The 12,821-nt window shown below is 39.8% G+C and overlaps 1 protein-coding gene across 10 annotated transcripts in view; it reads left to right on the forward strand.

Annotated features, from left to right (window-relative positions):
- Nucleotides 1-12,821, forward strand: part of ASCC1 (activating signal cointegrator 1 complex subunit 1) — a 123,864-nt gene that overhangs the window by 64,916 nt on the left and 46,127 nt on the right. For all 10 annotated transcript variants that reach the window (XM_014538399.1, XM_014538397.1, XM_014538400.1 and 7 more), the window contains one exon: nucleotides 2,404-2,523. In XM_014538399.1, coding sequence (XP_014393885.1) covers nucleotides 2,404-2,523 — 120 coding nt within the window. The remainder of the gene's footprint in view (nucleotides 1-2,403; nucleotides 2,524-12,821) is intronic.

Genomic DNA, 12,821 nt, shown 5'->3' on the forward strand with positions numbered 1-12,821 from the left:
GTGACAGGGGGTGGCGCTGCAACCTCCCCATCGACCCTGCCTTGAGTGTGACAGGGGGTGGTGCCCCAACCCCCCAATCGGCCCTACCCTGAGCGTGACTGAGGGTGGCATTGCAACCTCCCGATCCGCCCTGCTCTGTGCATGACGGGGCGGCGCCCCTACTCCCCAATCGGCCCTGCTCTGAGCCTGACCAGGGGCTGTACTTAGGGATTGGGCCTGCCCTCTGCCACCCGGGAGCAGGCCTAAGCCAGCAGGTCGTTATCTCCCGAGGGGTCCCAGACTGCGAGAGGGCACAGGCCGGGCTGGGGGAACCCCCTCCCCCCGAGTGCACAAATTTTTGTGCACCGGGCCTCTAGTCCTATCTAATAAAATGGTAATATGCAAATTAACCATCACTCTGTCACAAAGATGGCAGCACCCATAGCCACAAGATGGTGGCACCCAGTCCCCTCAGCCCCGCCAGAGTACCCCAGTCCTCGGGGGGCGACCGCTGAGAGCGGGAAGCGTGAGCAGCTTGGTGGAATGCTTGCTTTGTCACCGTGGCGATGAGGCAAGCATTCCACCCCGGCTGCGGAGGGCCTCTGGGCCACGGAGAGCCTCTGGGCAGCGGGCGCAGAGTGGCCAGGCCCTGCAGAGAGCAGAGAACCATGGGGAGTGGGTCTAAGCCGTCAGGGCTCCCACATTGGAGAGGGCTCTCCTGAGGGCTCCCGGATTGGAGAGGGTGCAGGTCGGGCTGAGGGACCCACCCCCTGTGCACGAATTTCATGCACCTGGCCTCTAGTTTGGTATATAAACTTTTTGTGTTTGACTTCTTATGCATATTTTTTAAAATGTTAACTTTTTAATAGAGAGTACATTTACATGGTTCAAAAATTTAAAGGTACAAAGGATAAGCATTGAAGAGTTTTCTGCCCACTTCTTCCCATTGCTATCCCATCAAGCACCCTGCTATACTCTCTAAAGGCAACAGATGTTAGCAATGTCTTTGTTTATTTCCAGAGATTTTACATATGTACAAGAACTATATATGTGTGTATATATATACTAGAAGCCTGGTGCACGAAATTTGTGCATGGGGGGGCATCCCTCAGCCCGACCTGCACCCTCTCCAGTCCAGGACCCCTCGGGGGATGTCCAACTTCCGGTTTAGCTGTCTGGTCTAATTAGCATATTACACTTTTATTAGTATAGAGTTTCTTATCCCCATCTTTTTCATAAATAGTAGTATATACATTGATGTGTACTTTTTAAAAAATATATATTTTTATTGATTTCAGAGAGGAAGGGAGAGGGGGGAGAGAGAGATAGAAGCATCAATGATGAGATAGAATCATTGATTGTCTGCCTCCTGCACACCCCCTACTGGGGATCGAGCCTATAACCCAGGCATGTGCCCTTGACTGGAATCAAACCTGGGACCCTTCAGTCTGCAGGCCGATGCTCTATCCACTGAACCAAACCAGCTAGGGCCTTTTTTAAAACTTAAAATATAATCATTATGTATCAGTACCTGAAAAGCTTCCTTAGCTTTGAATGGCTTATTTATTGCTCATAGTATTTTGATTTATGTAATCAGTCCTATGTTATTGGACATTTAGCCTGTTGCCAGTCTTTTGCTACTCCAAACAATGCATCAGTCAAAACCCTATTGCATCATATCAGGAGGCACATATTGTTTGGTCTTTTCTTTTTTGTGTGTATGATAAGCTTGATCAGTCAATTTGAGAGTGATCAGCCTGATCCATTGTTTAGAGGGGTCTCTTTATATTTTCTCCAGCCTTTTGTCTAAGTTTTAGCATCCATTGGTGAGCTTGCATAGATGCATTGTTTTATCTGGAGTTGCAAAATGGTGATACTCTAATTCTGTCATTACTTCTGCATTTATCAGTTGGAATTCTGTAAAGAACTGTTCTTTATCAGCTATCATTGCATATGTAGCTGAATTCATAATTATTTCATTAGGGTTAGTTCCTATAAATTGAGTTTACTGGGCAAAGGGTTTCTTTTATTGAAGATTTTTTTATAAATATTGTCAAATTGCACTTAAAGATGTGCTGTTAGCTTTTACACCTCCATCATTGTTATATGAGTGAAATACTGTGCAACTTATAGAAATAATGATGTAAAACCTCAGAGATGGTCAACACATCAGTTGTCTTTGTCAATCAGAACTATCATTGCTTGCCTTTTTCTTAGAGTGCTTTTTAGTGTGACTTTGGAAATACTAGTGTTTCTAGTCTGTGTGCATTAAATATGTATTAATTTTGAAATTAGAAGGATGGTTAAATAATGTTAGTAAAAAAAACCAACAACTTAATTTTTGTAGTTTGACTATGTATATTAACCATGTTTTAAAATATATAAATAAATAATTATAAAAATCTAATGGTTTTTCCTTTGCAGCGACATTTCTGGGGGCAAACCCTTAGAAGTAGAGATGGAAGGGATAGAATACATGAACGATGATCCTGGCATGGTGGATGTTCTTTATGCCAAAGTTCATATGAAAGATGGCTCCAACAGGTATGTTTCTGGAACACTACTTTGTTTTAGTCAAGAGCTGCCTAAAAGCATCCCTGGAAGTTCAACTACTTTTGATTCCTTTTCTTTAAGATCTTATTATTGCAAAGAGTGTGTTAATTCTTCTTTTTTTAACAGAGAGCTGGTAAGTTGAAAGAGGAATTTGTTGTAGGAAAAAGTATTTTAGTCTGATAATTATGAAATTACTTGGATGGTAGATATTGACAGTAGCAATCTAGTTTTTATGGAACTCAGTGCTTCCTTCATGCATTCCAGGATAATAGGAGGCAGGAAGGGTGGCATTTTAGGTTGCTAGTTACAGAAGTGAAATAATGCAGATGTAGTGAATACCCAGGCACAATGGGGATAATAACTATATAAATTTCATAAGATTATTAGGATTGAATTAATCTATATAAAATGCTTTAAGATAGTGGTTGGCATATATACTCACTCATCAAAACATCCATCAACAAATGTGTAACCTTGGCTGTTGTGGCTCAGTTTGTTGGAGTGTAGTCCGGTACACCGAAAGGTGGTGGGTTCAATCCCTAGTCAAGGCATGATTGGGAAGGCAACTGATAAATATTTCTCTCTCATATCGATGTTTCTCTCTCTTTTTCCTTCTCTCTAAAATAAATAAGCATGTCCTTGGGTGAGGATTAAAAAAAAGTTTATGCCCTAGCGGGTTTGGCTCAGTAGATAGAGCATGGCCTGTGGACTGAAGGGTCCTGGGTTCAATTCTGGTCAGTGGCACATGCTCAGGTTGCAGACTTGATCTCTAGTAGGGGATATGTAGGAGGCAGCCAATCAATGATTCTCTCTCATCATTGATGTTTCTATTTCTCCCTCTCCCTGCCTCTCTGAAATCTATAAAAAAAATATTTTTTAAAAAGTACTATTTTTTATTTCTGTTTATTACCACACCTGCAATCCAAGCTATTTCTGAGGCTATACTAGGCATCCAGAGCCATTACAGGTCTTTGGTGAGCAGAGGAACCCAACTTGAATTAGTTTTTTTTGTGTGTGATCTTTTCATTAAGGTAACTTAGAACAGAGCTTACACTGAACCTGAAACTGTCTAGAGCAGTGATGGCGAACCTTTTGAGCTTGGTGTGTCAGCATTTTAAAAAACCCTAACTTAACTCTGGTGCCGTGCCACATATAGAAATTTTTTGATATTTGCAACCATAGTAAAACAAAGACTTATATTTTTGATATTTATTTTATATATTTAAATGCCATTTAACAAAGAAAAATCAACCAAAAAAAATGAGTTTGCGTGTCACCTCTGACACGCGTGTCATAGGTTCGCCATCACTGGTCTAGAGATGTGGCTTCTTTCATTCTGCATAATGTCTTCAAGATTAATTCATGTTGTAGCAAGTATCAATACTTCATTTCCTTTTTTTAATACATAGTTTTTAAAAAATTTATTTCAGAGAGGAAGGGAGAGGGAGAGACAGATAGTAAACATCAATGATGCGAGAGAATCATTGATCTGTTGCCTCCTGCATGCTCCCCCTTGGGAATTGAGCTTGCAACCCACGCAAGTGCCCACACAGGGAATCGAACCTTGACCTTCTGGTTCATAGGTTGATGTTCAACCCCTGAGCTAAGCTGGCCAGGCAATAGTTCATTTCTTTTTATGGCTGAGTAATATTTCATTGTGTGGAAATACTTTTGTTCATTACTTGATAGACATTTGGGTTGTTTCTACCTTTTGGCTATTTAAATAGAACTGTTTCCAATTCTTTTGGGCTGACTCACTTTTTAAATGATTAAAGTCATGGTTTTAATTCCCTTGATTAACCTTGTAATTTTATAGGGCATCATAGTCACTCAGCCTGACTGCTGTTAATTTGTTTTGTTATCCTCTGTTATGGGATTTACTTAATTTTTGTCAGTACTAGTATAAACTTTATTGTTGTAAGACTAATATCTGTGATAGTCTTATAGACATGCAGTTAACAGGAAGCTATATGAAAAATATACATGGAATTACAGTGTTTCATTAAATAAACTAGTGAATATTTCCTAATGTAGGCCTTCAAGTCTATTTTTTATTTTTATTTTTCCCTTCTTTTTTCCTCCCTCTCCCACCCATTCCCCTTCCCCACCCTCTCCCTTCCCAGCCCCCTCCTTTCCCTGCCTCCTCCCCATCTTTCCTCCCTCTCCTCTCCTCTCCCCTGCTCAACCACTCTGCTTCACCCTTTATTTTGGCCCCCACTTTGTAGGCCACCCTACTCTCCTGTACCGAACCCTGGTTCTTATCTCTGTCCCCTAGGCCAGTATAGAAACTGGAACAGAATGTTCCCGTGTCTCTGGGCCTCCTCTCTGCCTAGCTTGGTTAAGGACCTAAGTTGAGACTCCCCCGTAAGGATTCTGGCTTGTCTCTGAAAACAGAGCCCTGGACGGTCCTCACTTGTCCTTTCCCTGAATGCTCCTGAGGTGGAGGCTCAGAGGGGTGGCTTTTCCTGGCTGCTCTTCAGGTCTGTTTAGCATACATGTCATAGACTCTATAGTTTAACCCTATTCTTGTTGGCCCCCAGAGGGAAAAAGAGTGATCACTGAAAAAGGTTGATAAAATCATTGCCTTGAGTGTTCCCAATGGATATGTTTACCTTTTGCTTTTAATAGTTAGACCCTTAGTTCTATGGAAGGTCTTCAAGTGTAGAGAATTAATAGGTTCTTGAGATTTGTTAACCTAAAAATCAAAGTGAGGTTCAATAAGCATTTTTTTGAGATCCAAAACAAGAGCTATTTGGGAAGCACTGATTCAAGCAGAAACCCGAATAGTGTTCCAGATAAGGAAGGCAAGGGAAAGGATAACAATTACAGCAATTACGTCAGTAGAAGGAAGACATTCTGTAGGTGCAGATAAGCTAACATAGTGATACTAATTCTAAAGAATGTTTAATTTTCAGTCCAGTAGTTATAATATATGCTTTCTTGTTATCTTTGCAAATAGTTGTTGAGGGTGTAATGTTGCTTTAGGCTCACTCCAAAGGTTATTTTGCAGTTTTAACATTCCAGAGGTTTGAGGAGTAAGATGTGCAAGGCAATTCCTCTGGATGGTGGTAGCTCTGACTCCGTTTTAAAGTGGCTTCATTTATATTATACTAGAGGCCTGGTGCACAAAAATTTGTGCACTTGGGGCAGGGGGTTGTCCCTTAACCCAGCCTGCGCCCTCTCACAGTCCAGGACCCCTCATGGGATGTCCACCTGCTGGCTTAGGCCCACTCCCTGGGGAATAGGGCCTAAATTGGCAGTCAGACATCCCTCTGGCAGCCTGGGAGCCCTCGGGGAATGTTTGACTGCAGCTTAGGCCCACTCCCCACCAGTCGGACATCCTTAGCACTGCTGAGGCGGCAGGAGAGGCTCCCACCACTGCCACTGTGCTTGTAGCTGTCAGTCCAGCTTGTGGCTGAGCGGAGCTCCCCACATGGGAGCCCACTGACCACCAGGAGGCAGCTCCTGCATTGAGCGTCTGCCCCATGGTGGTCAGTGTGTGTCATAGCGACTGGTTGTTCCCAGTCATTCTGCCGTTAGGGTCAATTTGCATATTACCCTTTTATTATATAGGACTTTTTTTACAGATTGGAAGGAAAATAAGTGCTATAAAAGTTAAATGTCTTTTGTAGACAGTGCTCAGACATAATTTGTACCCACATTAATGGAAGGTTAAGGGCTCAGAAGGTTGAAAACACCCTTTATTTTTTCTACAGATCCAGCCCTTACAAATTTTGCACACTTCCTGTTGTCAAGGCCTTGTAAGTTAAAAGGTCTTGTGAAATGTTTGTTCAGTGAATTGTTATCGATGAACATTTTGGAGTAATTCCCATCTCTCTTTCCCATTTTCTCTTTTCTATTGCTCATCCCTCCTTCATAGGAGTCACGTTTATGTTACTTAAAAAAGATTTATAGCCCTAACCGGTTTGGCTCAGTGGATAGAGCGTCGGCCTGCGGACTCAAGGGTCCCAGGTTCAATTCCGGTCAAGGGCATGTACCTTGGTTGTGGGCACATCCCCAGTAGGGGGCGTGCAAGAGGCAGCTGATCAATGTTTCTCTCTCATCGATGTTTCTAACTCTCTATCCCTCTCCCCTCCTCTCTGTAAAAAATCAATAAAATATATTTAAAAAAAAAAGATTTATAAATTCCCCTCCCCAAAACTATAGTGTCTGAGGGACTTGTACACCTCTTATTTAATTCAGTATTAAAACTATTCAAATGCCTTCTTTGTGCAAAGTATTTTGCAAGGCCATATAAATTGATACAGAATTGAGTAAGACATGACCCCGTTTTTAAGAAATGTTTCAGTCTTTTGCATTTCTTTATGTGAAGAGACACAGCAAAATATAAGAGGCATGAGGGAGAGACCATGTTGTAATAAAAATACAAACACTCAACTTTCTTTGAGTGCTTTCATATATTTTAAGTAAAAGATTCCCTTAAAATGATTTACTGTGAAGTGCCTGATCAGATTTTTTCCTTTGGAAACAGCTGGGACAGTGTAGCTACACTTATTGATGCATCCTTGGGTTTGGTAAAGCATGACTGGATAAGGCGTTTGTGTTCAACCTTTTACTCATTACTTAGTAGTCTGCTATTGCTAAGACTTAATTATTGAACAAAGTGGCTATTCTGTTCTGTTCTGTTACTCTCTCAAGACTCCACTCTTGCCCCTCAGAAGAATGGCTTTCTCACACTTTACTGAGCACATGAAGCTAGTTCATCAAGCTCCTTACTTTTTCCTTCACAACCTACCTATTTTCATCGTACCCACCCCGACTCAATTTCACTTTCTTTCTGAAGAATGGCACACATTATTTCTGATGAGGCTAATCCCTTTACTTAGTTTCCTTCCTAACAAGAAGGAATGACCCCATCCCTTCTTATCTCCTCAGGGACCTAGCACCATCCGTTATTTTACCCTAAAGGACATTTCCAGCCCCCTTTTCCCGTAGGTACTTTTCTAATGCCCTGTATGTGAGGTGCAAGACAGAGTAGGGCTCTGTCTTGAGGAGGAGGCAGATGCAAGTAATTAGGGTACACTGGGGTAAAGGCTATAATTGAGGTTCTAGGGGTGCATAGGTAGGCAGCAAAACTCTTGTCCGTGGGCAAATTTTGTAAAGGAAGGCTTCAGAAGAGCTTTCTTGGCTGAATAAGGAATTTGCAAGCTGAGGGAGTAACATTTAGGAAAAGGGAATAAATAGCAAGTGCAGCTCTAGAAGCACTGTTACATGCCATGTAAAGGAAGTTGGGTTTTCATTTGATCATTTGTTTATTTAACAAAAAATTATTGAATGCCCGCTTTGTGCCAGGCACTGTGCTAGGCAATATAGAATGGAATAAAGCCAGACATAGCCATTGTCCCCATGTAGTTTACAGATTAGTGGAGAAAGCAGATGTTAACAAATAGCAAATATGTAACTGCAAAGTGTGATAAAGACGAAGCAGGGAGAAATGGTGCTCTACTAAAGAGAGAAAATATTATGATGGGGTAGGCAGGGTCAAGAAAAGCCTCTCTCAGGAATTGATATTGAATTGGGATCTAAAGGAGTTTACAGGCCAAGGAGGTGGGAAGGCTCTCCTCACCTGTTGTTTCAGGCAAAAGAAAATGCAGAGCAAAAGCCCTGAGGTAAGAAAAAGCCTAGCAGATTCCAGGTATGGATGAGGCATAGTGAGATGAGATGGCCGTGTGAAGAGATTAAAGGGGCTTGGATTCAGGCCGTAGCAATAGATATGAAAAAAAGATTAAATACAAGTAGAAGAAATAAAAAGAAGTTCATATCAGTATAAATCATAATGGAATTTCAGAACACTAAAGACAAAGGAAAAAGTCCTAAGTCACCTACAAAGGATTGGCAATTATAAGAACAGTGGACTTCTCAGGATCAACAACAGAAGCCAAAACAACAGAATATTTTCTAGAGAAAATAATGGTCAACCTGGAATTGTGTATTCAGGAAAAAAATTTTTTTTAAAACAAAGGTGAAATAAAGACTTTTATAGATGAACAAAAACTCAGAGATATCTGCAGTAAAGGAACGTCTAAAGGATATATTTCAGGAAAAAGAAAATGAATCAGAAAGTTTGGGGTGCAAGAAGGATAGTATGAGATGCAAAAAGGAATGTTGAGTACATACAATGGAAAACATTGTTTATATAATTGGAGAGTTTTTAAAAAATGATAGAATTAACATTGTTCACCTAACATAAATGTCAGCTAATAGCATGCAAGTCAGGACTAAGAGGAATTCTGGAGCTGAAGTATTTTAGAAATTTTTTATTATTAGGGAAAGGTTTGTTAAGGTATTATTTTAACTTTGTTAAGCTAAATGTGCATAATAAAATTTCAAAAGTAAGTCTGAAAATAGTGGGAGTAAATTTCCAAAGAAATAGAAAAAGGAACAAATACAAATTCAACCCAAATAAGGGTAAGTAGTATAGAAAAGAAATGGAATGAGTGGAAATTAAAAAGTAAGGTGGTAGGAAGAAGTCCACACATATAATACTTACATGTTAATGAAATAAACTCACCATTTAAGAAAGGTATTATAAGATTAGATATAAATAAAATCCAGTTAAATGCTCTTTACTAGAGATACATCCACAGCATAAAGTTGTGAATTTCTAAACAGGCCTCCCCAAAATGTGCTGCTTTTCGAGCTGAAGTCAATTGAGACCCTGCAGGCTCATGAGAAACTGTTACCTCTTTCTAAAAGAATTTAGGTTAGGGGCCTTGCCCATAGTAAGAGTTATCATCAGAAGTAACTTCTTATGATCTATCTATATGACAGGGGAAGCTTCTAATTACCGAACATCTGCTCTTATTGTCCTGCAAACGACCTCCCTCTCCTCTGAAGTCCCAAGGTGCCTTACCTCATGCTTAGTTCAGAATGTCATATAATACCTTATTTTCCCTTTCTGTCTTTGAACCTCTCAAAGGGAGGTTTCTGACACTCATGTATGTGGGGAGTTTCTGACACTCATGTATATGGGGTTCCCATACATACTTATGTAATTAAATTTGATTATTTTCTCTTATTAATAAGTGTCATGTAGATTTAGTTGTAAGACCAGCAGAAAAGAACCTTGAAGGTTAGAGGAAAGTTTTTTTTTCCTCCCTAACAGTTGAAATAATAGAAAGGAAAAAAGATACACTAGGCAAATACCAAAAGAAAGTAACAGAATGAAAAGCATGATAGGCTTAAAGAAAAATATATTATTAGCAATAGAGAGGACTGTTACATAATGATAAAAGGTTCAGTTTACCAGGAAGATGTAATAATTCTAAACTTGTATGAGCAAACAGAACAGCCTCAAAATAGATTAAGCCAACTTTGTATAATTAATATCTTATTGGGAAGAAACTGAGAAACCCAGCATTATAGGAGGAGATTGCAACTATTGGAAGGTCAAGCAGCTATAAAATCAGTTAAGATACAGAAGATTTTAACAGTTAAAAAGTTGAATGTAATAGTCATCTCTGGAATTATATACTCAGCATTAAAGAATTCATGTTCCTTTCAGGCTCATGAAACAGTTGAAGCAAATTGATTACATAATAGATCATAAAGTAAGACTTAATAAATTTCAATGAGTTGGTATCTTACAAATCACATTTTCTTACCAGAAATAAAACAAAGTTATCTACAATTATCAAGTTATTAGTAAAATGTAGCAGTGATTGGCTATAAAATTAGTATAATAAAATCAATTGCTTTTCTATACATCAGTAACAAACACAAAACACCATTTTAAAAAGACACCATCCATTTACAGTAGCAACAAAGACCATAAGGTACTTAGGAATAAATATAACAAAGTTTGTTCAAGACCTTTTTGCAGAAAATTATAAATAAATTGAGAGACACCCATGTTCATTGATAGACTTAGTTTCATAAAGATGTCAATTTCCCCCAAATGGTTCTATATACTTTTAATGCAATTTATATACTATGTATGTAATTGAAAAGAAGACCCAGGAATAGGATGGGGAAATATTTAAAAACTATTACAGTAATTCAGGTGAGAAGCAAAGACCTGAAATAGAATAGTAACAATTAGAATTGATAGATCAATGTAAAAATAGTAAAATCTGCTTAATTTGGCAATTTTCTGAAAGTGGAGTGTAGGAGTCAAATGAGTATGATGCATTATGACTAGGCTGGTATATCTCAAAAATGCAAGATAAATTAAGACCAGGACATATAATAGTATCCTACTTACCAGTAATGATAACACTTAAAAATAATATCTAAATACATGCCTAGAAAGCTTTTGATGAAATTCAACTTATTTTTTTCATTAAAGTCTTTCAGAAAATAGAAATAGAAAGATATTACCTAATATGATATATATCTATTTTAAAGCAAAAATCAACAATCACCTTGCATGGTAATTTTTACTAAGTTTATTTCCATTATAATCAGAAATAAAACATGGTTGCCTATAATAACCATTAATCTTAAATACATTGTTCTGAAACTTGAGGCTAATTATACTTAAGCTATAAAACAAAGACAATTAAGAAGACAAAAATTGTCATTTGCAGATCATATAACAGTCTACTAAGAGAAGCTCTAAAATTTACAAGAGATCAATAAAAGGATTAACAAGTAATTAGACAAAAGATAAATATCCCCAAATAAACAGTTTGTTTTAATCTTAAATACATTGTTCTGAAACTTGAGGCTAATTATACTTAAGCTATAAAACAAAGACAATTAAGAAGACAAAAATTGTCATTTGCAGATCATATAACAGTCTACTAAGAGAAGCTCTAAAATTTACAAGAGATCAATAAAAGGATTAACAAGTAATTAGACAAAAGATAAATATCCCCAAATAAACAGTTTAGTACTAACAAAGTACTAGGCACTCTAATTTTAGACAAAATGAGGGATATAAATGGGTAAAATGACCCTTACCTTAAGAACCTTAAATCTATTTAAGAACTAAGCTATTAAAAGAAAACACAAATTTTAAAAGTAGAAGAGAACTAAATAGGTGTTTGATAAGTGACATGAGAAGGTCTCTGCTGGTAAGAGTATAAGTTAGTACAAACTTTCCAGGAAGCAAGTTGGCACTTTATTTCAAGAGTTTTACTTAATACTTCTTGGACTTGCTAATTCACCTTACAGAAATTTTTCCAATGGAATTAATCAGATACGTGAACAGATATCTATATGTGGAGAAATTGCCTTAGCTGGTTTGGCTTAGTGGAAGAGCGTTGGCCTGTGGACTGAAGGGTCCCGGGTTTGATTCCAGTTAAGGGCACATGCCCAGGTTGCAGGCTCGATCCCCAGTAGGGGGCGTGCAGGAGACAACCAATCAATGATTCTCTCTCATTATTGATGTTTCTATCTCTCTCTTCCTCTCATTTCCTCTCCAAAATCAATTTAAAAATATTAAAAATATATATATTTGGAGATATTTATTACAGTATTGTGTATAACAGTAAATACCAGCAACAATCTAAATATTCATCAAAATCATATTGGGGGAGGAAATGGAAAATCTACACTAATAAAAGAGAAACATGGTAATTAGCGTACGACCGCTACCCTTTTCATTGGCTAATCAGTGAGTATATGCACATTAACTGTCAGCCAAGATGGCGGCCGGCAGCCAGGCAGGGACCCCCACCCTGAAGGGTGTGTGAGCAGCTGCAAACAGCCATCATCCCCTCATCCAGGCTGGCCAGGCACCCCAGTGGGGACCCCCACCCTGAAGGGTGTGTGAGCAGCTGCAAACAGCCATCATCCCCTCATCCAGGCTGGCCAGGCACCCCAGTGGGGACCCCCACCCTGAAGGGTGTGTGAGCAGCTGCAAACAGCCATCATCCCCTCATCCAGGCTGGCCAGGCACCCCAGTGGGGACCCCCACCCTGAAGGGTGTGTGAGCAGCTGCAAACAGCCATCATCCCCTCATCCAGGCTGGCCAGGCACCCCAGTGGGGACCCCCACCCTGAAGGGTGTGTGAGCAGCTGCAAACAGCCATCATCCCCTCATCCAGGCTGGCCAGGCACCCCAGTGGGGACCCCCACCCTGAAGGGTGTGTGACCAGCTGCAAACAGCCATCATCCCCTCATCCAGGCTGGCCAGGCACCCCAGTAGTGGGGACCACCCTGATCCAGGACACCCTTCAGGGCAAACCAGCCTGCCTCCAGGCCTCTATCCTATATAGTAAAAGGGTAATATGCCTCCTCCCACCGGGATCAGCGGAGCAGCGAGGCTCCCGGCACCGGGATCAGCGTGACAGGGGGCAGCGCCCAAACCCCCTGATCGCCCTG

Source organism: Myotis brandtii, unplaced genomic scaffold (assembly GCF_000412655.1).
Source record: "Myotis brandtii unplaced genomic scaffold, ASM41265v1 scaffold190, whole genome shotgun sequence".
Taxonomy (NCBI): Eukaryota; Metazoa; Chordata; class Mammalia; order Chiroptera; family Vespertilionidae; genus Myotis; species Myotis brandtii.